This window comes from Osmerus mordax, chromosome 15 (genome assembly GCF_038355195.1).
Source record: "Osmerus mordax isolate fOsmMor3 chromosome 15, fOsmMor3.pri, whole genome shotgun sequence".
NCBI lineage: Eukaryota > Metazoa > Chordata > Actinopteri > Osmeriformes > Osmeridae > Osmerus > Osmerus mordax.
The window spans coordinates 1,663,239-1,690,850 of NC_090064.1; the positions used below are offsets into that span (position 1 = coordinate 1,663,239).

Consider the following 27,612-nt stretch of genomic DNA (forward strand, 5'->3'; position numbering starts at 1 on the left):
AAAAAAAAAAAAAACAGGAGAGAACGGAACGTAGGCAAAAAGGGGCTGAGCACATCAATGCACTGTGTGCAACTCTACAATTAAATACTTTGTTTGGCATGATAAACATAAAAAACAAAACACAAAAATAAGTAAATACCTTTGTGGCAGTCAATTTGTTATTGTGGCGGGCCGCCACAAATAAACCAATGTATGGGAAACACTGCAGTGTTGGGCTTCTGTCTCAACTTGGTGTGGTCAAGCAAGGGAGGAAGCCATACTGACGTGTGAGGCGAAGACACCTGTGGCGTGTACACTGGCTTTCTTGCATGCCTGAGTTTGTGTGTCACAATTGCATGCTTCTCAAAGATTAAGTGTCTCACCTATGACAGAGTCGTAGTCCACCAGGCCAAACCAGACCATGGCCACAGAACTCCACACCCCCAGCAGAGCTAGCACCATAAACCAGGTGAACACAGAGTTCCTGGGGCCTCCTCTCTCTGGCTTCCTGCCATTGTTACTCTCCACTGGCACTTGCTTCACCTCTGGGGAGCAACACAGAATGTTACATAGGCCAGACATGATGTTTCATAGGACAATACATAGACAACACAGGAAGCTACACGGGATGTTACACAGGCAACACAGAACGCTACACATTATGTTACATAGGACACAAGTAAGCATGCTTTATACCGCCACAACAACAGTGTGTAAAATCCCCTCAGCCCAAATGATATTAAAAGCTATTTCAATGAATACACAATTATTTTACATGGTGTTACTGTCTTTACTTACGTCTGTTCACTCATATCTAACAAGTCAGCTATCTATTTAACGCAAAACTTCTCAACTGCCTTGGCAAAATGTTTTAGGCTAGGCTACTTCATAATGCAGGCAAGATTTCACAACTTGGTGGACAGCCAAATAATCTATCTTTAGCTCATAGACTATGCTTTAGCTAGGTTATGCTGGGTACACACTAAAAGATTTGAAAAATCTTTTTGAGATTTTCTAAATGTGAGAGACCACAAACATTAGGAAAAAAATCCTACATTGAACCGTTTTGCTCCTATAGTGTGTGGTGTTTGTCCTCGGGGTAAATAGTTGAATATTTAAAAGGCCATATGGCAGGTAAATTTTTCCAACGAATTTGCGCTATTTGCTTGTTGGTAATAACATTTAAACTGTTATCCACTGTATTTGATGTTGTTGGGTGTCACAAAACGGAATATAATACGAAAAAGTAGCTACTTTTTGCAATGATTCTTCTTTCCCCCACAATGCATTGCATGACGTCACGTTGGGGAGACGACCGACCAAAGCCCGCTTAGAGACCATTGAAATCGATTAGAAATAAACACTAGGCTAGTACCAGAGAATGTCTAATATGGTCTCTGCTAGTACCATCAAAACAAGGGACATCTAGATGGAAATGTGTTTACAACTTCGGGGAAAATATTTAATTAGGGATGATCTTGGGGGGATTTCTAGGTGGCACTGGCAAGTTAGCCCATAGCTAGCCCATAGCTAGCATGATGTATTCTTTCTAGATCTAGTTAAGTTTACCGGTAGTACTAGTCTACTTATCTGAACTACAGCTAACAACATGATTGTCTGGGACAAGTGGATTTTTTTTGTAGGGCAGAGAAATGTATCTGCCCCACTGGACAAGTTTAAACTCAAACAAAATAAAATGCCATGTTACTGTACTTGCACTGGCCAGCTTGCAAATACTGAGGATAGCCTACCGAAGTTGAGTTAGCCAATGTCGTTAGCGATGCTAGCTAACGTTAGTTTGCTAGCTTTATATAACATTTCACTGGGTCTTGCAGCTGTTTGATTGACTTAAATTATTATGAAATGTTATAGTCTATTAGCCATTTGCCTACTTTTGCAAGTCACAGTATTTCCAAGCACTGATAGTGTAACTGAGAAGACGCAGTAATTCCTCTTTCAAGTAATAAGCCCCTGTTCAAGTGTTGAGCATTAAATTAGCTGCACAGTCTGTAGAGATATTGGGACGAAGCTGCAATACAGTAAATAACAGTGTTTCATTCTTCAGAAATTGTGTGTAAATGTTTAATATAACAAATAAAAAAAATTATAACACCACAATTGTTATCATTTGTATAATATTACAGCTCATCTTCGTTGGTCAAAGGCACAATCTTTACCCGGACGTGACTTTTGTGCATGGAAAAGTGAAACGTAAATGTAGGGCTACTTGTCCAAAGGACCAGTGCCTCAAAAATGTAATGTCAGGCCCTGAATGACCACTGTCACTAGATATAAAGAAAACGTTGACTTTCACTCGGTGCTATTCACTGACAGTAAAAAAAAAAGTTGTATATGGGCACTGCTGTTCGTAGACTAGCTCCAGAGATCGTTGCTGCGTTGCTAAATGATAGCAACTCACCAGGACACTTCATCAACTCTCCACTCATTCTCCTCAGACCATCCATTTAATTGGCTTTGACGGCCATCAGGTCTCGGCAATTCCTCATTTGCCCTCTCACGTCTACTTTGTTCGAAATGATATGGCTGCAGGCCATCATACACATTAGTGGTTTTTGCCACCTCTTCTTCATCCCAGTCAGTCGCCATAGTTCTAGTACTAGGCTGAGGCTTCTCTCCTCCACGACTCCCCTTGACGTCATCGCCGATTTGCGCTAATGCTAACACCAAAAACTACAGAAGTTGGTCTTTAACACCATTTGGAGACATCATTTGGAGATATTTTAAATGATATACATATTTTGAGTGCTTAATGTACCCATTAATCAACAGTAGTGTTTAACCTGCCATATGGCCTTTAAGATCAGAAATCCTGATGTGTGGGGGGAACCCCGAGGACAAACCCGCGCACGCTCTGGAGTTTATCACGTGAAACGAAACAGTATCCAATCAGAAAGCAAGCTGAGAGAAGACGGAATCATAACGAACGCAGTCATAGCACAGCACAATGTTAAATGGATCTGGACAGTAGAGATGGAGGATCAGCTTGTCGATTTGTGGCAAGAGAAAACTTTTATTTTTTTCCGTGAATTTTCTGTGAAAATCATTCCAAACACTTATCATCGCAATTTCTTCCTGCATATTGTCCGCCATGCTTATTCTGAAGTCTCGAGAGATTTAGCAGATTTCCTGTGTTCACAGTCAGGAAACTGGTTGAAAATCTGTTTGTGTGTCGTGTCTTGTCTTTGTCACATCATGGCACACCACACACTATTGGAGCAAAACGGTTAAATCTAGGATTTTTTGTCCTCATGTTTGTGGTCTCTCACAGTTTGAAAATCTTATGAGATGAAAAAAATATTTTAGTGTGTACCCAGCATTAGCAACTGGTAGTTAGCAATGCAACACACAGTCGGCAGGTCCCTCCTTGACTACTTCACTTAGAGCAGCTGTCAATCCCAGCTGTCAATCATGACGTGTCACCCCCTTTTTACATCGTCAAATAACTCAAACAAACTGATCAGAAAAAAATTGCACTTGAACAGACATCAGCATGATAAGAACTAAGCCATCCTAAAATGAAAGAAACCATCTTTGGGGGGTTGGCTCATGGAGGGGGCGGGACTTATTCTGCAGCAAGCCACCAGGGGAGGATCGAGATGTTTTGGCTTCACTTTTGGGGAGCTGTCATGACGTCTATCTTTATATACAGTATATGTTGCCAACAGAGAGAGAAACATGGATTGTGGCATTTTGCTCCCTTTGCTGGGCATTCTGAATGTCCAGAATAAATATTTTTGGTTGGCTAAATATTTGTCCTTTTTTTTTACCTTTTTGGAATCAAAATGAGGAACCGATAAGGTCCGGAAACGATCATCAGAATCGATAAAATTTTTACGATACCCAACCCTAGTTTTAAGTGTGGAAAACTAAATAAAAACAGGACAGAACACAGAATGAAGGGAGAGAGCACTGAACATTAGTGGTAGGGCTGCACCCTCTGTTTTCTGATTAGTCTATTAATTTAACTACTAAAAATAAATAATAATAACAAACCCTTATTATCAGTTGCCTGGATGAAATGCTGGACCTCAATTTCAAAAGAAAAAATGCAGTAACTATTTTGTTTAAATCTTGGTGGACAAATCTGTAATCTCATGATGGGGGGGACATTTACAGGAATTTGTTAAATGTATTGCTGATGAACAAGACGAGTTGGAGGTTGGTGGGGTTAATGACCTGATAATGACCTTTCTCTAAACGTTGTTGCTATGCATGCATCTTTAGATGATCGTGGGCAAGTTTTTTTTTAAGATGTTGCTTGTTCTCTGGAGGAATACATGTTTTGATCTTACTTCATTGCAGGGTGCTGATGCACATTAAGATAATTGATGTATTCATAATAGATGACATTGATTATGTTGATGAGTCACTCTGCTTTAGTTTGAGGAGAACACAAAACATTGGTAGAGAACACAGAATGTTGGGAGAGAACACAGAACAACAAGAAAGAATACAGAACGTTGGGAGTCACAGAATGTTGGGAGAGACAGAACGTTGGGAGAGAACACAGAATGTTTGTTTAGAACACAGGATGTTGGGAGAGAACACAGAACAACAAGAAAGAATACAGAATGTTGGGAGGGACACAGAATGTTGGGAGAGAACACAGAACGTTGGGAGAGAACATTTACATTACCTTTATTCATTTAGCAGACGCTTTTATCCAAAGCGACTTCCAAGAGAGAGCTTTACAAAAGTGCATAGGTCAATGATCATAAAAAACTAGATATCCCCAAAAACATTGCGTGTAACCAAAACATGTAGCATACATTGTGAAAAGCAAATAAGTGCCAATAGGAAGAAACATAAGAGCATGTAGTTAAACAAATTACAAATGAAACAACATGAACCTCAAAAGTGCGAGAGTGTACCTGTAGGAAAGCAAGCAACAATAATATAATTTACAGCGAGTACAAGTAGTTAAATCTGTTAAAAAAACAAGTCACTCAATAAGTGTCATTGTGTTCCTGGAGAAAATAACCTAACATCGGATCCAACAAATCTTTCTTAAGTACCGTAACAAGTGCGTCTTTAGCCTTTTCTTGAAGGTGGGGAGACAGTCAGTGTCTCTAATGGAGGTGGGGAAATGATTCCACCATTAGGGGCCAGACAGGAGAAGAGCTTGGGTTGGGAGCAGGCGCTCTTGAGAGGTGGGACCACCAGACGGTTGTCAGAAGAAGACCAAAGGTGGCGGGTGGGGGTGTAAGGCTGGAGGAGAGACTATATGTAGGCAGGTGCAGTCCCGTTCACCGCTCGGAAGGTCAGTACCAGGGGCCGGTTGCACAAAACACCTTAAGTTTTTTCCTTAATTATGACACTTAAGGGTACATTTCTCGTTAGCTAAGGGATTTACTTAAGGGTGTTGCACATAATCCCTTAAATAGTTTCCTTAGCTAAGGTGAAACGGGATTTACTACATTGAACGTGATTTCACAGAAGTCAAATTTGACCGTTTCCACAGAGAGCGCGTTGTTCAGTTGTATCGCTAGTCTAGTGCATCACCTTAGTAGCTAGAGCTAGTTAGAGTTAATCAGATCTAGCTGGTTTATAGACCTACGAAAAGAAGGCAAGAAAACCAAATTGGTCAGAGGAGGAAAATATTGTGCTTCTACAGGAATACAAAAAAAGAAAGCACATACTAAAACGTAAATGTGATCCACAAATAACTGCAAACAAAAAACAACGAATGTAGGACGAAATTGCATCAAAAACTAGAGAGGGTACAATTTCTGGGGAAATTGTAGGGGGTGCTTGCTTGCGTCGGTTGCACAGGGGTCCGTTTTTGAATGACATTTTTAAAACTGATATTTCTGTATATTTTATATAAAAATGCATACTTATTATTTATAAAGATTACATAGATTTAAAAGCTTTTTTTTTTTTTGCTCATTTACAACTGAAAATACGAGTGAAGTGTAGAATGAAATAGATCTTCTCATTTCCCCTGCAAAAGGCATCCTCATCGTTGAATCAAAACGAATAAATTTGTCAGACCGGTGTAAAAATTTACCTAATCTCTATGACGTAAACGTCCTTTTAAGTTTTTCCCTTCTCGTGATATTTTCATGCATTTAGCCTACTCATTGCATTCATTCATGAATAAAGAACCCCCTTTGAAGATTATTCTACGACGTTACCGGCAGTAGAAGATTGAATCGCGATTCAAACAGTACCATCTTCTAACTGAAAATATGCCCCCAAAAACGTAAATAAGCTTGACATTTATTTAGTGGAAAATCGCTTTCATGAAAAGCTCACTGGTAGCAATAATTAAGTAACAACAGTAACAACGCAAAGTGCGCTATCCCTGTGTGGAGAAGCTGCCTCGGTACATTGTACTACTACGGTACAGTACTAGACTACTGCTGTGTTCGTCTTGGTAGCGATTGCGTTGGTTGAATTGGATTTAACGTTCCGTTGTACGGTTTAAGCTGAAATTAATAATTTTCATGAACAGCTTGACAACGTTTAGGCTGTGGCAATGAAGTTCAGGTTAGTAGTTAGATAGACTTTTGATTTAAGTAAGGGGAGTGCCGAACATGTTCTGTCGCCGTTTGACTTCCTAAACAGCTGTGTAGTGTAGATGTTTTTGTAGTGTGTCTCGCGTAAGCTACAGCGTTGCAGTGAGCTACACTGGTTTGAAACCACAGGTAATGGTAATTTCACCAACAAATCGTTTTCTAATGTCAGAATAAATCCTACAACGAAAATGTATATGTGAGGAATGTTTATTTTAACGATTGAAAACAGATAACGCTACATCATAGACCACTGTAGTATGTGTTGCCCGGGCAACACAGGCTAATGTCATGATGCTAATACTTCAGTGAAATAGTAGACTACTGTTTCCGAAAGTAGATGTACTTCCTTAATAATATCAGCTTGTATTGTACATTACACATCACAATTGTGTGTCATATCACAAAGTAAAATGAGTAAATAGTTATCACCCTGGCCTCTTTTCTTGTGGCGTTTCTGCAGCTGCCTTGCAGTAAAGCTATAGTTAGCCTAGCTATCCCCCAAGTTAACAGATGCGAAACGAATGTTCTGCCAAAGGTAGTCACGCGTGTTTTCGTGACGTTAGTGACGCAGTGACGTTAATAACGTCAGTGACTGTGGCTAGCAAATTAGCCACCGTTAGCTTCACTTTTTGCCACAAAAACTTAACTTAAGCCTAAACCATGCAACGGAACGTAAATTCCAATAGAAGCAACTCAATCGCTACCAAGACGAAACTTTTGACACCTACGTTGTCTATGTAGGCCAAATATTGACTGAGTTTTAGGGGGGCAAAAAGAAATAAAAATAATAATAATATATATGTGAGAGAACAAAGGTTGTGCCCTTGCCGAAGGCAAAGCACACCCAATAAACTCGAGAAGTTCGGTGAAGCGGTCAATTCAAGAAATAAAAAATATAGCTATATGATTACTTGACTTATGTCCAAAAAAGAGAACCAATTTCAGGAGGGAGTCCAATAAAACTGGTGATATCAACTTTACTTGTAGGTTTTGTTGCTGCACATTAACGTTTAAGTGAGAGCTAGCTTACTTCTTAGGTAGATCAAAATAAGATCAACAGTTACACTGCATTTACCGGCATGAGTCTAGGCTAGCTACTTTATTTACAGCAGTAGCCGACACATAAATAGCCTTCATGTTTAGACTGCAGCACAGTAGCCTAACAGAGTGCTATAGGTGTGGGATGGGTTAATTTATCTCCATAAACTCAGCCATGTTGCGCTAAAGAATAAGTCAGAGGTACCTTAAGTTTTCTTCCTTACTTTGTTTGCTAAGGTCTTTCGTGCAACGCTTTAACAAACTTTAAGGGAATCCTTAAGTATACGACCAAGATAAGGAGAAAACCTTAAATACTTAAAGGAACATTTAAGGAAACCTTAAGGAGAAGACTTATAGGTGCTTTGTGCAACCGATTATATTTTAAGGAAACCTTAACTCTGACTTTAAGGAAAATCTTAAGGTGTTTTGTGCAACCGGCCTCAGGGTCTTGAATCTGATACGGGCTGTGATGGGTAGCCAGTGAAGGGAGATGAGGAGCGGGGTGACATGGGAGCGTCTGGGTAGGTTGAAGAAGTTGCTGCATTCTGAATCCTCTGGAGAGGGCGGGTTGCGCATGCTGGGAGACCTGCGAGCAGCAAGTTGCAGTAGTCCAACTTGGAGAGGACAAGTGCTTGGACTAGCAGCTGGGTAGAATGCTCAGACAGGTCTCCTGATTTTCCGGAAGTTGTAGAGGTTGAATCTACACGGCCGGGAGACTGCAGCAATCTGGGACGAACACAGAATGTTGGGAGAGACACGGAATGTTGGAAGAGAACACAGAACAACAAGAGAGAATAGAGAACGTTGGGAGAGGACACAACATAACAGAGGGAATGCAGAATGCTACAGTAAGAACATAAAATGTTAGGACACACAAACACACTGGAGGAGAAACGAAGATGCGTCTATAAAACAACAGTACCGAAAAAACCTGAAAGTGGTGAAATAATGCTGAGGAACAATGGTCACTGTTATGAAACAGCACAAACACATGCACACAAACTTTGGATAATTTTTGGTGGAAACTCCCATAATCAGCAATCATTCCACTGCCAGTCCACCTCTCATAGACTGGCCTCTGAGTACACTAACAACAGAGATTCATGTCAAGCCGAGGGATCAGTGTGAGGGGCAACGGGCATCTCTAGGCTACATGACAGCATTCCCATACTAGGAGAAAAGGGAGACCACTATCAGAAAAGCATGGTTCTGCAGCACGACTGGGCTCTGTACATGACAGAATGACCTTGGAATAGAGACTTTGGCAGCACACTATGTGACATGACCTGACCCTATTGAGGGAGGGAGGGAATGAGGGGCTGTGAACAGTTGGTAGGAAGCCTGACATAGAAATATTTTGATTATGGAATGACGGACAACAATACTCATCAACCAGAAACGGCGAGAAACAACGCAAGACTATGGTAGGTCATACAAAAACTACAGTACACATACTGTAGCACTGCTCGTGTAGCCGGGGTGGTGGTCAGTTGTGCTGGTCTTAACTGGGGGTTCGGTTTCAAACAATTTCAGGACACCTTGTCAAGCAGCCTAACTGGACTGGCGCATGCTGCATTTAGCCACTCCAGTTAGGCTGCTTGACAAGGTTACACCAGACGCTGCTTGGCATGTTCTCTCTGTGTATAACCTACAGGTGCTACTTTCATGCCTCCTGTGCTCCCCAGGTCCTCCCAGACTACCCTGGCTGCTTCAGCCACCCTCAGAGCCCTGGTACCCGCTCCTACCAAGCCTACCTGCTACCTCCTCTACCGCCGACACCTCTTGGGGTCCAACTTCCTCCATTGGGGCAGACCAAGGATCAGAAAACTCCCCCAGGGTCAACACAACAACCGGCCAGCCACAGACAAGTTCCTGTTGGCTGCAGAGCTAGAGAGCAGTCAGTCGGCAGAATGACGATACTCAGCCTTCTGGTTAGATACAACCTGATACTCAGCAAGCTTGAAGGAGAGGGCTATTCTTAGACCTGCCAAACTCATATGGGGAGGGCAGGCTGCATGTTTGGATGTGTGAGTGTGTGTATATGTGTGAGAGCATGATTCTGTATGTGTGAATGTGTATAGTGAGAGCATGATTCTGAATGTATGAATGTGAGTGCATGTCTGAGTATGTGTGAATATGTTTGAGGGACTACTATGCTGTATTAAGCGACAGAGACAGTCTGAGGACAGAGCAGGAATTATCTGACAGTCTATCTGACCTTGGATTATATCCAGTCACACACAGATTTCATGATCGGCCATTTAGTGACAGTGTTTCATCATGTGCTCATGTGAAATCTGGTGGTTCAACCTGATCTTCAATCACTTGTGCAACCCTCTGAGGATCATGTTTATTGGCTGTAGGTCAAAATTAGGCAGAGGTGCCACGTCTGCTGTCGAACATTGTTCCTATCAGGTCCGTTAAGTCTCCCCAGAGACACTGCTCTCTGCAGTGATGTGTACCGGTCTCCCAAAGCTGTGGCCTACAGCATGAAACCAACCACACACATGCTGGGCTCGGCTGAATTACATTATAAAATACTTCCCAGGTTAGAGGGCATACATTAAGAAACATGCTAATAGCGCAGTGTTTTCTCAGTTCCTCTTGGTCAAGCACTGACACCTCACAAACTGAGAACCTGCGGTTGCCAAAGTCTAGTTGCAGACAGGGAACTAGCCAGGCTCGGTCTCTGATAAGCAACACTTCTTATTTTCTTTAATTTTTATACACTCAGGTAAGTTTATGACTACAAAGCAAAACACACACACACACACGTGCACACTCGGGTTTACCACATCCGTTTCTCCAAGTGTGGTCTTGATGAAATACTGTGCACTGGAGAAAGATACACTGTCATCGCAGGAGAGGGAAAGAATTGCAGTGGTAGCAGGCCAGATCAAATAAGAACGTTACTTTCTGTTTTAGCTGGTATTATCACAGGTGTGTGACCAGATTTTAGAATTATTCTTCAAAAACGTGGATGTTGACGTAGCAAGCTACCCGGCTACATCTCTTATAATAACCAGCGATTGCTAGCTTTCTGTAGCGTTCAGTGTGTTGTCAGCATCACCAGCAAACCACAAGAAAACGACACTATCAAGAATGCAGCTAGAGTGAACTAGTGCACTAGTTCCAGTGTTTGCACTAGTTCAAAGTACTGGCCAGCTAACATATCGTGCTATTCAGGCTAGCTAATGTAGCTTTTCTGGTGAAGGGTACTGACCTTTTTTGGCAGGATTTCTGGAATTCCTCTTACTTGGAGCCATGTCAGTAAAGGGCAGCTATACAGTTGCTAGATAGTCCACATATAATGTTGCTATAGCTAGAAACGCAATTTCGCAATGTTTTACGAGATATTTGCTATAAATATATATGTATCTATATGTATTGTCTGCAGTGATGGACAAGGACATCAGAGGTTTCAATTTTAACCCAAATTCACGTCCGCCTCTTGGATAGTGACACGCTAAGGTCCATGGCAACCACAACTATATGATTGACATAGATTTGTACCAGTCCATAACAACAACAAAACATCGCGGGAGGAGCCTCTTTGTGGTGTAGACCAATAGTCTTTCGGAACAGTGCCCAAGTCCCGCCCTGACCGTCAACGGGAAGAACGTGGCAGAGAGAGACGGAAGTTTTCACAGCAAACAGCGTATCCAACCCAGTCTCATCCCAACTCGTCAAATATAGACGCACACCCGCCAGCTTAGTTAACACTGTTAAGTATTTCACAATCTTAAGACCACACTATCTGATACGAAAATACGTTCACTTTCTCATGAAGACATATCAGCACACTTAAACTAGGCTGTTGATGTATGTGGAATATTTGATTTTGGGAGCCTGGCTTTGATGGGGATGACCATACCTGTCAACATTTGAGTACCAAAATCCGGGGGCGCTCCATAAATTGCAGAAAACTCCCTGAATGTAGTTTCTGCATAAATTCAATCCACACTCAACCTTTCAAACACTGACAAGTTTAAGTAGGATTTGTATTGAATTTTTTGGGACTAAAATTGAAGTCTTTAATATAATACAGTTGCTATAGGACACTGTCCATTAATTTACATTGTTGATGTGTTCCATTTCAGTTTGGACAACAACACAGCCCAGTCAAGATAATTTGTATGAATGCAAAACAAACAGAAAGAAAGTAGTTAATGATTCTCTTCACACCCCTCTACAACATTTTCCCTTCTGGCTCTCAGCTGTGTGCAGTGATGATGTCACGGATGATTTGGAGGAAAGGTCTAGAACACAAAGGGCAGGGTTGTAGTATTGGTAACCCCTGACTTGGTACCTCGGTTCTTAAGGGCCACTATTAAGGACAATTTTTATGTTGCTAAAAAAGGAAAATAAAACAACATCAGATGACCAGGAAGAGCCAAGTTTCTACAAAATAGTTACAGAATATTTACAAAAAATAAAAAGACAGTATCAGTATTTGATGGAGGATGGAGGAGAAGAGGATGAAGAGAAGACTCACTACACAACCAATCACTCGCCAGACAGACAGACATGTGGCCAACTTGACTATCTTGTATGTGCTTCTACACTGACTGGATAGGTGTCAGCAGGACGGTACTCTACCATGTCCTCTTGGAGGCCAGTCAGCATCCCCTCATCATGCTTCTACCTCTCCAGCTCTGTTGATCCAGGTAGTTGTGGAACACGTGTGTGAGAAAAGACAGACAGTCAGGAGAGTGCTGGTCAGCCACCATTTTGGCAGCAGTCTATTCTGGCTCCTCTCTCAGGCTGACCAGCGCCACCTCACTTGTGGAAAATAACACAAACAAACCAGCCCATGAAAAATAAGAAAAAGTGCCATTTGAATGTCTGCTGTCCATTTTCTGTACACAGACACTGTCATACCTATCCTGGATGTGTCTTTCTTCCTTGACCCCATTTCTCTCCTCTGAGCTCAGAGCATGGGCAGGGTAACGGACATGGGTGTACTGAGGGAAGTAGCAGAACAGGTATCTCAGGATGCAGAGTCATAGAGTCCTGACTGCTGCTACTGGTTTGCAATGCCTTCGAACGGTGTGGTGCCAGAAAAGGAGGAGGATGAAGAGGAGGGTGTCAAGCTGCAGTTAGGTGTTGGTGCAGGTCTCATGTGGACTTCTGTCTGTAGTGAAGAGTAAGGTCTCCTCCACTCTTCCAGATGAAGTGCTTCACGGTTCTCAGGTCCATATTCGGATCCAGCAGCTGAAAGAAGAGAACACACTCTCTAGTTACACTCGGCTTAAGTACCTTCTCCTTGATCTATTTAAACGATCAATACCATGACCAACCAATCAGACCCGCACCTGGTCCTGACAGAGCAGCTCAATCTTTTCCTCCGCCATGATGGACACGTCCTCTTCCTCCTTGGCCTCGCTGGGCTTCTCATTGGCCAAGGTGCCCGTCTGTGATTCACGGTCCAGGTTGATGATCTTCTCATATACATGCTCCATCACCTTCCTCACCTGCAGCATGTCGCTGGCTGACAACCGATCCCTATGGAAACCCCCACACCATAATATAATGATCTCCACACCATCATATTATAACTATTAACAGAATATCAACTGCACTCTAATGATCCACTGATTAAAGGCAGGGTAGGTACGTTTTGCGAAACCAGCAATAACTTGAAGTTTGAAAGTATCCAACCCAAAATATCCTACCCCCTCCCTTAAAAACCATTCCAACAAAACACATGAACACACTGCCTGACTACTGATAGGAGGAAGGTAGGTAGGTTGACAGGCAAGTAGCCCATCTAATCATAGCATTCGGTCCGAACTCAATGATTGGTTGTGTTTATAACAGTCTTAAGATGGCCATAGATTTCATATAAAAAATTTTTTTTATTGCCATCAGGCTGTGAAGTTTAAAGTTAGGTTTAGTCTCCAGAAATGTCTGACTCAGTCTACAGTATGGTACGGTAGTGATAATGCAGATGGTGCTGCTTCTTACTTCTTCAGGGTTTTGGCTCCAGATGAAGAGTGAGGTTGGAGATAGAAGGGGATCTTGTTGAACTTGGGCATGTTTTTCTGAGAGAGAGATTGGATAAATCACTAAATTTATCAGCACTGTCTTAATGGGTGATTATAGAAGGTTCTGTGTGTGAGAGAGTCCCATGTATCCGTTAGACAGAGCAGGGATGGATAAGGACTCACATCCACAGTGATGTCGATTACCCACTGAGGCACTGTCTCGTTGAGCAGCATCGACTCTGTCTCACCCCCCGAGTCTCGACACAACAGCCTGCATACAAACACACACAGGCAGGCATGAGCAATCAATACCAGCCTGAGAACGAAAAAGTGTCTGTGTGTGTGTGCAGTACCTGAACAGAGTCCTCCCTCCAGCCTCTCCGAAGATGACGGGAGTGTGAGGAGGAACCTGGAAGTAGCCGTTTCCCCTCTGTATCCTGCTCTCGTGTTCCCCATTAACTGACAACACACACACACACAGTCAAACCTGGAACTGCAGGGATGTGTCTGAGCATGCACGTGTGAATGTGAGTGTGTGTGCTCACCGTGGTTCATGTCCACATCCTCGTCCAGGGGGTTCATGTGTGTGCGTGGCCAGTACTCCAGCAGGGCCTGGAGCAGGAGGCCTCCCAGGTTTACTAGCACAAGAGGACTGTACTCAGACCTGCAGTGTTTCCTCTATGTTGATTTTAAAATACATGCCGCCACGGTATCAGAAATAGGGCTGTACAAAATTTTAGGCTGTCTATCAGCAGTGCTTGTTAGAGTGCATGTCGGAGAATAGCACGGACACGCGCTTCTTGTTTTGGCTTCTTCTGCAGTTGAGATTGCGTGTGCGTCCTTGAGAACTGTAAAGGCCAATTTATACTACTCCGTTTTCACGGACACGGAGACAGGGAATGCCCTTTCCGACGTGGAACGCCCTCTCCGAGCCCCTCGGAGAGCTCTACGTGCACCTCCTGATTTTCTTGACTATCCGTCCGTCATTTTACGGATACCCCTTGGCTGTGATTGGTCCGTATTAAGAACCGCTTGCGTCAGGGGCAGGGTTGCCGTGACCAACAAGACAAACAGAATCCTTTGACCGCCATTGCTTTGTGTTTTTACAAATCATATTTGTAAAAACTTAGCACTTTGTGCTTATTTTATTGATGAAACGGCTAATTTGTAAATTTGCTCAGACTTTTCGATAACCTAGCTAGCATCGCAGTGCAGCGCCACCTACTATTCTGGCGGTGAATTGTTTTCAGCACCCTCAGCCTTCGGAGTACTATAAATTCAACGAATCCGTCCGACTCCGTCCGTCTGTCTGTAACAGAGTCGGAGTAGTATAATTCGGCCTTAAGTCGTATAACTTATGTTATCAGTTCATTTAAACCTGTTATTGTAATAGTATAGTTCTTGCTCATTTAAATTAAGTTAACTGGTGATTTCCGTTGTTTGTATTCTTCCCCGGGCTAGCTAAATTGCACGTCTGTTGATTCGATAGCGATTGCTGCCTTTGCTCACGTTTGTATTTTAACCCTTGTGTTATCTTCGGGTCATTCTGACCCATCAGTCATTGTGACCCACCGTCGTATTGTGACAAATTTACCTCATACAAAAACAAAGTGAAGCATTTTCTTTTAACTGTCGGGTTGTCTCAGACCCCCCACATTGGAATGGTTAAAAGAAAAAAAAAAAAAATTGGGTAAAATTGGGTAAACACAACGATGGTTCGTTATGAACCTTTGGGTCATGTGACCCGAAGGCAGCACGAGGGTTAAGTGCAGACATCCCAAGTCTACCGGAAGGTCCGGGAGTCTCCCGCATTTCAATAGCGGCTCCCTGACGCCCGCAAATGCTCTACAATCTCCCGGAAATCGGGGATTTTGTATTTCGGGCGAGCGAGAGACTGTCCAATGGTCATTTCTGGTAGAGATAGGCAGTGTGCGAATTACGGCTCGGACCCCCAAAAGAGGTAAAAACCACAGGTCAGGGGGGTCGATACATTTATATATCGTTCTTACCTGTAATCGTAAATATCACAATATAGTATTCATTCAATAACAGGTTATTGAATGAAACCTCCCTTGAGACATGCCATGTGCCAGCCTGTCTCAAGTCCTCCACCATCATCCCTGTGCCCAAAAAGCCAAGGCCAACAGGACATAATGACTACAGACCCGTCGCCCTGACCTCTGTGGTAATGAAGTCTTTCGAGCGCCTGGTGCTGGCACACCTTAAATCCATCACTGACCCTCTACTGGATCCCCTGCAGTTTGCCTACAGAGCCAACAGGTCTGTGGACGATGCAGTTAACATGGCCCTCCACTTCACCCTACAGCACCTGGACTCCCCAGCATCCTATGCCAGGATCCTGTTTGTGGACTTCAGCTCTGCCTTCAACACCATCATCCCCGCCCTGCTTCAGGACAAGCTCTCCCAGCTGAACGTGCCTGATTCCACCTGCAGGTGGATCACAGACTTCCTGTCTGACAGGAAGCAGTGCGTTAAGCTGGGAACACAAGTCTCTGACTCCCGGTCCATCAGCACCGGATCACCTCAGGGCTGCGTCCTTTCTCCTCTGCTCTTCTCCCTGTACACCAACAGTTGCACCTCCAGTCATCCGTCCGTCAAACTCCTGAAGTTTGCGGACGACACCACCCTTATTGGGCTCATCTCTGGTGGAGACGAGTCTGATTATAGGTGGGAAGCGGCCAACCTGGTGACCTGGTGCAGCCAGAACAACTTAGAGCTCAATGCTCTTAAGACAGTGGAGATGGTTGTGGACTTCAGGAGGAACACAGCCCCACTCACCCCCATCACCCTGTGTGACTCCCCAGTCAACACTGTGGAGTCCTTCCGCTTCCTGGGCACTATCCTCTCCCAGGACCTCAAGTGGGAACTGAACATCAGCTCCCTCATCAAGAAAGCACAACAGAGGATGTACTTCCTTCGGCAGCTGAAGAAGTTCAACCTGCCAAAGACAATGATGGTGCACTTCTACTCAGCCATCATTGAGTCCATCCTCACCTCCTCCATCACCGTCTGGTACGCTGCTGCCACTGCCAAGGACAAGAGCAGACTGCAGCGTATCATCCGTACTGCTGAGAAGGTGATTGGCTGCAATCTGCCTACCCTCGAGGACCTGCACACCTCGAGGACCCTGAGGCGAGCGAGGAAGATTGTGGCCGACTCCTCCCACCCTGGACACTCCCTGTTTCAGTCACTCCCCTCCGGCAGAAGGCTGCGGTCCATCAGGACCAATACCTCACGCCACAAAAACAGTTTCTTCCCTTCCGCTGTTGGCCTCTTCAACAAGGCCAAGGGACCACACTGACTCAAATGACTTATTGCTTAAAACACACTGCTTTTGCACTGCACCACAACATGGTATCTTGTACATTTGTATTTTTTGTAATATTTGTATTTTAGTATTTTTATATTGTAATTTACGGCAACTTATATTTATCCCACTTAGTACTGCTAGTTTATGTACCCTTAGTATAGTTAGTCCACATATTTAAATTTTAGGTATATGTTTATTGTATGCACCTTCCTGCCAAAGCAAATTCCTTGTCTGTGCAAACTTTCATGGCGAATAAATCCCTTTCTGATTCTGATTTCGGTTGGCGATACACACAAATGTTGACTTTATGGCAGGGAATATCACACACTATTACACTGGGTGTCCATAGTCAAAATTCACTCAATAAACACAGCGAGTGACCAGTGCCCAATAAAACTCAAGAAACACCGCGCGCGCGAGTGACCAGGCAGTGTGCAATACAGAAGCTTGTTGAATCACCTCAGTGTAGCGGTTCTGCGTCGTGATAAAGTGAAAGAAAGGCAAGTTTGCTATCTAATACCACAACAATCTGTCACGAATGTATTTGTAATGGCAATTAGCTGTAGAATATTCACAAGAACATTAATGATAGAAACATGGTTAAACACCAACTTAAAAGATAGCTATCGCTAGCTCTATATCAAGCAAGATAGCTTCATTTGTCTGTCTCATTGCTTGTCAGAATCTGGAGAGATTTCCAACAACCTTATTTTGTGATGAAAAGTCAGATATGTAACTGCAAATTTTGTAAAGATCAAGATTATTTCAGAAAGAAATGACTACAAACAATAGTGTTTGTAGTTTTAGTAGTGCGTTGTCGTGCCGTTTACTTGGTTGGGGCGGCGGCAGGGGTGAACTTCGTCCCGGGGGGGGGGGGGGGGGGGGGGTACTGAGTAGACCCCCCCCGATTGTCATTGTATAATTCGCACGATAGGTGCATATCAGAGCCTGTTTAAGGAGAGCCTGGCCACTCCCTATTAAGCCCCCATTGTAATTTAGTTGCAGTTCCACCAGAGTTCCACTGGGAGTGATCGCGGTCGAGTGCAGAATGAATGGGAGTCTATGGAGCTAAACGGCTAAATTTGTCTCTTTCACCTGATTGTTGTTGATAAATCTCAGATTTGATTGTAGTTTTTGCATGTTCAACATGGATTACAGGTCGAAAGTTGAATGAACGAGTACTTATGTCCTTTCGATTTCTTACAGGGTTAGTCGTTGTTGCCCATAACACGCTAGCATTCTGCTAACGAATGCTGATTGGTTAGTGAAGGACTGACTACGACCAGAGATCCCGCTTGATGGCATCCGAAACAGAACCAGAATGTCAGAGCATTAGCAACATTAGCAACAACATTAGCAAACCAAAACTCTTTCTAGCATGTGTATTGACAGTGAGAGCCTAACCTGTCAGCTCTGTTGTTGATGCCTCGAGAAAAAAGTGGAAGTAACCAGAGCTTGCCGTCAAGCAGTATCTCAGGCCGTACAATGTGTATGACGTCAATGACATTTTAAAAGGCTTTTTAGAACAGAAAGGCGACTTTAAAAAAATCTATCACCCAGCGGTGTGTATTTTTTTTAACCTCCCCTTTCGACTTCAGAATTCAAATTACTAGACAAAAAATTATATCCTGAGAAATGTGGATTTTGAGGGGTATAGCCCCATAGACCTCCATTCATTCTGCACTCGACCTTTAGCGACGCCCTCATATGGAACTACAGTGGAACTGCAACCAGTTCAGAACCCGGAAGTTTCCCGAGAGTGGCAGTTCTCTCCATAGATATATAATATATATATATATATATATATATGGTTCTCTCTCTATTAGACATTCTCTGGTGCATATCGCGCGTCCTGATTGCGTCAGGTGGGTTTATTGTTATTATTTGCTACAGAATGCTTAGCCTATCAAGATCAAATGAAGCAGACAGTGTACATGCTTTCGAGTACCTTAATCGATAGGCTACTGACCATTTACAATACGTTGTTACGTCAATTATTAATTGGCAGCATTTATGCCATTTAAAACATACTTTATGAGTGGAAGGTCTCTAAGTAGCCTAACCTTATTGCTTTTGGGGAAATAGGACAAAAGTATGTGCAATATTACATTAGCTATTAGACTATTACATTAACCTGCTCCGAAATATAGGGTTAGAGTTAACCCCTAACCCTATAGGGGGGGTCAGACAGACAGACCTGCCCCCTCTGCAAAAAAAATCCTAGGGGACACACTGGACCTCGCAGCCTCACAACCAGGAGCCTCATCTAGAAGGCATGCAAGCGCACAAACCTTCCACGCACTAGTTGGCATTCATGGCATGAGACTAGGCACATTCCCCAGGCTGCTCTAAGAGAATTAAAATTAATTAAGTCATATGTGATGTACAAAGGGCGCTGACAAATGCATCCAATGGAGACTGGATATGATGCAGCTCTGATGGAAGTAAAACATGCACAGTGAACTGCACATTTATGCCAGGATCCTGTTTGTGGACTTCAGCTCTGCCTTCAACACCATCATCCCTGCCCTGCTTCAGGACAAGCTCTCCCAGCTGATCGTGCCTGACTCCACCTGCAGATGGATCACAGACTTCCTGTCTGACAGGAAGCAGTGCGTTAAGCTGGGAACACAAGTCTCTGACTCCCGGTCCATCAGCACCGGATCTCCTCAGGGCTGCGTCCTTTCCCCTCTGCTCTTCTCCCTGTACACCAACAGCTGCACCTCCAGTCATCCGTCTGTCAAACTTCTAAAGTTTGCGGACGACACCACCCTCATTGGGCTCATCTTTGAAGGGGATGAGTCTGACTATAAGTGGGAAGCTGACAACCTGGTGACCTGGTGTAGCCAGAACAACTTAGAGCTCAATGCTCTTAAGACAGTGGAGATGGTTGTGGACTTCAGGAAGAATACAGCCCCACTCACCCCCATCACCCTGTGCGACTCCCCAGTCAACACTGTGGAGTCCTTCCGCTTCCTGGGCACCATCCTCTCCCAGGACCTCAAGTGGGAACTGAACATCAGCTCCCTCACCAAAAAAGCACAACAGAGGATGTAATTCCTACGGCAGCTGAAGAAATTCAACCTGCCAAAGACAATGATGGTGCACTTCTACACAGCCATCATTGAGTCCATCCTCACCTCTTCCATCACCATCTGGTACGCTGCTGCCACTGCCAAGGATAAGAGCAGACTGCAGCGTATCATCCGCACTGCTGAGAAGGTGATCGGCTGCAATCTGCCTACCCTCGAGGACCTGCACACCTCGAGGACCCTGAGGCGTGCGAGGAAGATTGTGGCCGACCCCTCCCACCCTGGTCACTCCCTGTTCCAGCTACTCCCCACTGTCAGAAGGCTGCGGTCCATCAGGACCAAAACTTCACGCCATAAGAACAGGTTCTTTCTATCTGCTACTGGCCTCTTCAACAAGGCCAAGGACTCCCATTGACATCCATTCACTTATTTAACTATTATAAGTCCATCTAATGGCAATTCAGTATGCATAAGCCACTTTATCTCAGTATCCGATTGCACTATGTTGACCATTCACGCTGCTCATTCTATTCTTATTTTTATATATTTTTTATTTTATATTTAAATTGTTGTATTCTTAGATTGTTTAGTTCTTAGAAATAGTTAAACTTTTGTACTTTTACTTAATTTAAGATCTGTATATGTTTAGTGTTTTGCACCTCCCTGCCACAGTAAATTCCGTGTTTGTATAACATACATGGCAAATAAACCAAATTCTGATTCTAATCAGAGTAATTTAAGGGGCGAAGCATGAAGCTTTCTCACTTGCGAGCAATTTTTGGATTTGATCTGATTTAACATGCTTGAACATCTCTGATGGAAGTAAAACATGCACAGTGAACTGCACATTTATGCCTAATCACAGTAATTTAAGGGGTGAAGCATGAAGCTTTCTCACTAGCGATCAATTTTTGGATTTGATCTGATTTAACATGCTTGAACATGATTGTAAACTTCATCATGTATCTTCTGGTGCATCGATAGGAAGGCCGCACTGACCATGGCTCTGCATTCACTACTTTTTTTGGTTTGCCTTGTTCACACTTGACTGAAATTGTTAGTCAAATCTCACATCTGCTCCTATCTTCCATTACCCTTGGACCCCCTTCAATACACATACCCCCCCAATTGATCTACAGATGACGCCATCTCCTTGACAGTGCAAATGCCCTTTCCTAACCTGGAAAAGGGGACACACACATGAGGATACTGTTTATAATTGATTACAGCTCACCAAGCTCATCCCCAAGCATAGGATCCTGGGTCTTAAAACCTCCCTTCACTAGGGGATCCTGCACTTCCTTATAGGCAGACCCCAGGTGGTAAGAATAGGTCCTTCTCTGCCCTGACCCTCAGCACCAGAGACCCTCAGGGCTGCATACTCAGTCCTCCTCCTCCTGTATGCCTTGTTCACAAACAACTGTGTGGCCACATGCAGCCCCAACATCATCAACAACGACAACACCACCATTCTGGGCCTCATCTCCAACGACGATGAGACTGCCTACAGAGAGGAGGTCCCCGTCTTGACAACATGGTGCTAGGACAACCCCTCTCTCAACGTCTGCAAGATTAAGGAGATGATCGTGGACTTCAGGAAGTGTCAAGGGGGATGGAGGGGTGAGTATCGATGGAGCTGAGCTGGAGAGTCTCCTGCTTCAAGTTTCTCTCTGTGTTTGTCAGTGGTGACCTCTCCTGGTCTAGGCAATCATTCTTTTTCTTTTGTTGTCCTTTTCTTCTGCCTCTCTGTAGCTGTTTGCTTGCCATGTAAGAACAATGTAATTGTCCAGAATGTGTACAGTGCACTTGACAAATAAACCACTTTGACATGCATATTTAGCATACGCCATGTTTATGAAGCCTTGAATACACAGAACTTTCCTACATACGACACCACATAGTCTGAGATATATGCCAGTAGGGGTGGAACGGTACATGTATTCGTACCGAACCGTACGGTACAGGCATCACGGTTCGGTGCATGAAATTACAGAGAATACACGGTATAAAAATAAAACTTGCGTGCAAATTAATTAATGTAATGCGGAACTACTGTTAGATACTCGTGTTCTTTCAAGATCTAATCTGAAGCTCTGATTGGCGCCGCCGTGAGTCAGAGATAGGCTAGCGAGCAGCACTAAGGACGAGTATGGCGAGTGGTGGCGACCCACGAGAGATAGAGGACCCGCCGGACGTTTTAAGATTGCAAGTTTGGGAAAACTTCGGTTTCCCATTCAGTTAGAATAGTACAGGCAAAAAAAATTGTAGAATAAGCAGTGCTTTTACTGTCCGTTCACTGCGGACGACAAGCGAAAAACTCACTTGCGCACTTCGATCCTGTATTCTTCAACATGTACAGTAGGCTACCAGTCAAAAGTTTGGACACATTTTCCCATTTAAGTGCCTAGCCTCTTACTGATATTACCGCACGGCACTGGTTGTGGGGTATGTGACTGGAAATACATCTAACATGCTAATGCATATAACGCATCTGGCGTGTGCTAAATGACAAAAAATATCCGACGCCATCACCCAGGTGTGCCAATCACTGGAACAACACAAAAAAATATTTTCAACTTCTCCCTACAGTGCTTAACCAGCCATTAGATACACATACAAATAGGGCCAAATAAATTACTGACGCAATCGGAATTTACATGTCATCTTCAATGCGCCGTATTCACTCGTAGAGGAACCTGGTTTGTTTTGCTTTTCCCTCCGTTGTACCAAACTCGTACCGAACCGTGATGTCTGAACCGCGGTATGAACCGAACCGTGACTTCAGTGTACCGTTCCACCCCTATATGCCAGGTTTCATTAATGAAGCCTCTTGGTTCCAACCCTACTCTGTACTACCACGTGTTAGAGCCCACAGCTATGCTGGTATCCGTGTTCTACTACTTACACTTGGGGTCTGACGCATCGGGACTGGAGAACCCTGCGTCCCTGGCTGACACCCAGGCAGCAAAGCAGTCGCTCTCATCCAGTGTGATGGTCAGCATCTGACACACAAAACAAACACAGACATATTTGGTACTCAGAACACTAAACAAATGCACCTCGACTACAGACAGATATCAGGGCTACTGGAAGTCAGTCCTGGCCAAATAAGACATTATCATTTGAGTAACTGATTATATTTCCTTGACAAATTCATTACCCCCGTCTTCAGGTCCACAGAGAACCAGTTAGGAACATACACCATTTTAAACTTCCGCTTGATCTCCTCATCAAACTCCATCTTCCCCAGATCCTCCAGCTTACAGGCCTGGGGAGGGGAGCAGAGTAGAGTACAGCACAGCGGAGTACAGGAGACAATTAATGACACCTTTATCCAAAGCGACATACAGAGAGAAGATCAGATCTCCTCACACACCTTGAGAACATCCCAATAGGCCACGTTGTTGTTGGTGTCTTTGGTCAAGATGTGCCTCTTGTCATTGAGGATGTGGCACTTAATGATGCTAGCTCCACCTAGTGGACACGTGTGGAAACAACACACAGTCAGATTTCAATGAGAACAGAAGGAATGAAAAGAATGAGGAAACAATGACACAGAGCAGGAACACCAGTAATAGGTGTGTGTGTGTGCCTACCTTTTATGACCATTTCAGGCTGAGTACAAAGGGGAGTTAGGGGGGTGCTACAGTCGTTGTCATAATCTCCCGATGCCCGGAAGTTGTGGATGCCCTTCAGAGACTGATGCCCCCAGGCACCGGAAACACCACATCAAGTTATCATATCAGGTTACAGGAAACACCACATCATGTTACCGGAAACACCACATCAAGTTACCATATCAGGCTGATTTGCAGAGAGACTTCCCTTGCCTTCACTGTAGTACCAGGGGGCGGGGCTTACCCATTTGTTGATGGTGGACTTGGTGGTGGAGACCCAGATGCTGCTGGGGGGGTCAGCTGACCTGTCCAGCTCCATCTAAACATGGACACACACACACACATGGGTCAGAGGTGACAGACAGAGCCATAACTACAGGTTCCTGGATGGAGGGCAAGGTTTCCCCACCTTGAGAACAGGGGCCTTCTCCTCACAGATCAGCAGGCGGATGTCGGGGTTTCGCAGGTCTGTGCAGTACACCTTCCTGTCTCGCCCCCCAGAGTACACGTGTGTGAAGGCCTCGTTGGCCTGTAGAACCCACACACCCTCATCGTGAACGCGGTAGGTGGCAATGCATCGCTGTTGCCCTAGCGACCACAGACGGATGGTCCCGTCGGAGCTGCCGGAGAGACACTGGAGGAAACAGCAGGAATGTTCTGGTGTGTTGTTTAGTTTGGTCTGGGGGGAACATGAACACCCTGACTGTAGACACTGACCTGCGTCCCGTCTCTGCTGAGCACCAGAGACTTCACGTTGTCTGTGTGTCCCTTCAGCTTCACCAGCTTGGCACACGTCCTGGGGTCCCACACTCTCAAGACCTGCCGGCACACACACACACACACATACACATCCACAACACACACGCACACATATCCACAACACACACATCCACCACACACACACGCACACACATCCACAACACACACATCCACCATACTCACACACATGCACACACATCCACCACACACACACAAACACATCCACAACACACACACATCCATAACACACACACAGTCTACAGCGTCACACAGGAGCAGCATCACACACCACAAGGCTACAAGCCCCCAGCCTGGGAAGGACAGGGACAGGGTCTGATGATCACCAGAGGAGACCCTTATCTGAACTTTGACCCTACCTTCTCAGTGGAACCCGACACGATGACAGTGCCCATCTGGTTCATGGACAAGCTGTAGATGGAGTCCTTGTTGCCACTCAGAGAGGATGCTGTGAGGGGAGATGGGGGATCAAACAAGGCCTGAACTTTGTCTACTTACTAGTGACAGTGTTGTTGGAGGCTGTGAGGGGAGGTAGTTTGTCTACTCACTAGTGACAGTGTTGTTGGAGTCTGTGAGGGGAGGTAGTTTGTCTACTCACTAGTGACAGTGTTGTTGGAGGCTGTGAGGGCGGTCAAAGTGTTGACATCCCACAGGAAGATCTGTCTGTCCAGCCCTGCCGAAGCCACTAGCTCCTTATCTCTGGCATAAGCTAGGGCTTTCACATAGTCCTGAACACACACAATAATAACTACTTACTAACCGAGAGTGAGGTCATGCCGGGAAATATCAAACTGAGGCTTGAACGTATTGGCCGAGTAAGCGAGTTATTTTTCGATATTTGACAGTTGCTATGTATAATTGACCGCTGTCAAGGGAAGTGGCCTTTTTGCCTCGGATTTCGTAGCACTCCGCAAGTAGTCCAGTAACTTTTCAACCCCAGCGTATTCCGTTGCTTAGCGACGTCAACTGATATGAAGCCTACCGGAATAAAACGTAGCCTACATACCAGGCAACTATGGATGAGTTTCCGATTAACTTTAATAATTTTGGGAAATACGGCGATTTAAATACTTGGTTAAAGGCTGAGTTGTTGCCATCGCCGTTGCTATGCATTTTCAACGTCTTTGGCGAAGTATTTCTCTGCTGATCAACACTACGAATGGTAACATATAAATTGTAAAAAGACACACTGTGTTAAGTTATTGGTTTGTTTTGGCAAATAACCATGTAATAAGCGGGATAATGTATAGAACGCCGGTCATTATCGGGAAAATAAGCCCCTTCAGGGCGAGCTACACCCCTCCGCGAAGGGGCTTATTTTCCCGATAATGACCGGCGTTCTATACATTATCCCTTACTTAACACCACTGTGAAAGAATGTCCTTATTCTATCAGTGTGTCAGTTAGTTTGTGTGTGTGTTTGAGTAATCAGCTGTACCTTGTGTGTTCTCAGTGTGGACATGCAGAAGCCCTTATGGGCGTTCCACACCTTGACTGTGGTGTCAGAGGAGGCAGATATCACTGGGAGAGAGAGAGAGCGCCAGAGAGAGAGGAGAGCAATGAGAGAGAAAGGAAGGGAGAGATACCAAGTAAGAAAAGAGGAGGAATGTAAGTTAAAGGAGGAGGAGATAGAAGTCTTGAAGGAGACATCTGACAGAAAAAAGAGACTCACATGTCTTTCCATTGCAGCAGAGGACGATGTCGTTGACCCAGTCTGTGTGGTGCTCCATGGAGGCAATGTACGGGTCTTGCTGCAACACGACACAAGCAGATACAAACTCCATCACACATCCATCCACTCATCCACATACAAACCCCATCACACATCCATCCATCCACCTTCCATCCATCCAGATACACACCCCTCCACACATCCATCCATCCAGATACAAACCCCATTACACATCCATCCATCCATACAGATACAAACCCCATTACACATCCATCCAGATACAAACCCCATCTCATATCCATCCTTCCAGATACAAACCCCACCACACACATCCATCCATCCACAAACCCCATCACACATCCATCCATCCAGATACAAACCCTACCACACACATCCATCCATCCACCCATCCAGATACAAACCCCACCACACACATCCATCCACCATCCATCCAGATACAAAGTCCACCACACATCCATCCATCCAGATACAAACCCTATTACACTTCCTACACATCCATCCAGAGTTCAAAGTGTGTACCTTGTGCTGGTTGACACTCCATATCCTGATTATGGAGTCTCTGCCGGCGGTGAAGAGGCGGTTGAGGGCGGGGTCTAGCTGCAGAGCATTCACCCCGTTACGGTTATACTTCTCCACCTCATCCCTGATTACATATGACACCTGGGGTGGCAGGGAAGAGGGAGAGAGGAGAGGCAGATTACCTCCATCTCCTCTCTGTTTACAACAAGGTAGAGGCAGTGGTGCAGCTTAACAGTCTGATGCTGAGGAGGCCTGTTCTGATATGGTCTTCAGTTTATCAAAGTGTCATCTGTTTTCTACATATCTACATCAGTTTAAACAAACCTTCAATCCATTCACAAAGAAACCAAGTCCTGAGGTAGATCGAATGGATGCACTGAGCCAAACCTCAGCCAAACTGATAGTTCGATATCTGTTGTGTGACTACTATCGTTGGCTAATTACATAAGTTTGTTGACGTTTCTCATGTAGAGTAATCATCTCTGGATTGACGTAATGCACAGACCTTCAAGGCTAATGATTGTAGAACTGCACGCTTGACAGATAAGCAAAACACAATCCTCTGACGCTGACTGGCCAGACAGCAGTTCCTTTTCAGATTAAGGGGGCGTGAGGCGGCATCCCTTCTGACGTCGGAAGATCTTTTCCTCGCAACAACAAAAAAAAACGCATGACATTTCGACCATAAAATGCGGTTTGGGTCGAATAAGTACCATTTTATAGTGACAAACGCATTCCGGTGGCACAGCCGCTAGCCTAGCTAGCTAACTACCTGCCGGCGTCAGCGAGACCAGAGGCAGGGAGGGAAGTGACCGGCTGCACTTGCCCAACACGCTTGTGATGTTAAGAGATTTGCATGGACTAGCGACCCGATGTCGTGTCTCCATTATTAAGGATAGTATATGTATGCACAAAAATAAATCCTCATCGTGCATGCCACTGCATGACGCCATAGATCGATTTACCTGGACTTTTCTCCGCCCAGCAGAATTCTGTCTGTGATGTGTCGCCATCTTGCATGTTGACAGCTTGACGTCATATTTGAACGGTTGCCAGCTCCAACACAGTAGAACCCCGTCGAGGTGTACAAAACCCCC

At 44.5% G+C, this 27,612-nt stretch overlaps 2 protein-coding genes across 20 annotated transcripts in view; both read right to left on the reverse strand.

Annotated features, from left to right (window-relative positions):
• Nucleotides 1-11,014, reverse strand: part of unm_hu7910 (un-named hu7910) — a 36,660-nt gene extending 25,646 nt beyond the window's left edge. For 10 of the 12 annotated variants that reach the window (XM_067251718.1, XM_067251717.1, XM_067251715.1 and 7 more), the window contains exons 1-2: nt 9,305-9,452; nt 363-524 (exon numbers count right to left, since the gene is read on the reverse strand). In XM_067251718.1, the coding sequence (XP_067107819.1) occupies nt 363-524; nt 9,305-9,362 (220 nt within the window). In that variant the 5' untranslated portion in view covers nt 9,363-9,452. Of the gene's footprint in view, nt 1-362; nt 525-9,304; nt 9,453-10,782 lie in introns of those variants that run through there. The other 2 variants (XM_067251708.1, XM_067251707.1) reach the window with 2 other exon arrangements.
• Nucleotides 11,015-11,563: 549 nt separating this feature from the next.
• On the reverse strand, nt 11,564-27,543 carry LOC136957753 (WD repeat-containing protein 48-like). 8 transcript variants are annotated; one of them, XR_010878328.1, is made up of 21 exons: nt 27,481-27,528; nt 26,516-26,656; nt 25,976-26,054; nt 25,742-25,824; nt 24,902-25,031; nt 24,663-24,751; nt 24,244-24,345; nt 23,936-24,160; nt 23,771-23,845; nt 23,506-23,608; nt 23,286-23,383; nt 23,070-23,177; nt 22,815-22,911; nt 14,092-14,184; nt 13,900-14,005; nt 13,730-13,817; nt 13,527-13,603; nt 12,875-13,064; nt 12,441-12,773; nt 12,159-12,214; nt 11,564-11,910 (listed from the first exon to the last, which is right to left on the reverse strand). XR_010878328.1 is itself a non-coding variant. In XM_067251915.1 (19 exons), exons 1-19 carry the CDS (start codon nt 27,526-27,528, stop codon nt 12,678-12,680), a joined length of 2,028 nt encoding a protein of 675 aa, XP_067108016.1. In that variant the 5' UTR covers nt 27,529-27,543; the 3' UTR covers nt 11,564-12,677. The 8 variants fall into 8 exon arrangements, 3 of the variants coding, with proteins under 3 accessions (XP_067108016.1, XP_067108015.1, XP_067108017.1); XR_010878327.1 differs by having other exon boundaries at nt 11,564-12,214; XR_010878324.1 differs by having other exon boundaries at nt 11,564-12,341.
• Between the last annotated feature and the right edge of the window lie 69 nt (nt 27,544-27,612).

Coding starts and splice junctions, on each gene's coding strand:
- LOC136957753 (XM_067251915.1), bottom strand. CDS start 27,528: ATGGCGACACATCACAGACAGAATTCTGCTGGGCGGAGAAAAGTCCAG. Junction 24,752..24,901: donor CTCCAACAACACTGTCACTA/GTGAGTAGACAA, acceptor CTCCCCTCACAG/CATCCTCTCTGAGTGGCAAC. Junction 13,604..13,729: donor TAATCGACATCACTGTGGAT/GTGAGTCCTTAT, acceptor TCTCTCTCTCAG/AAAAACATGCCCAAGTTCAA.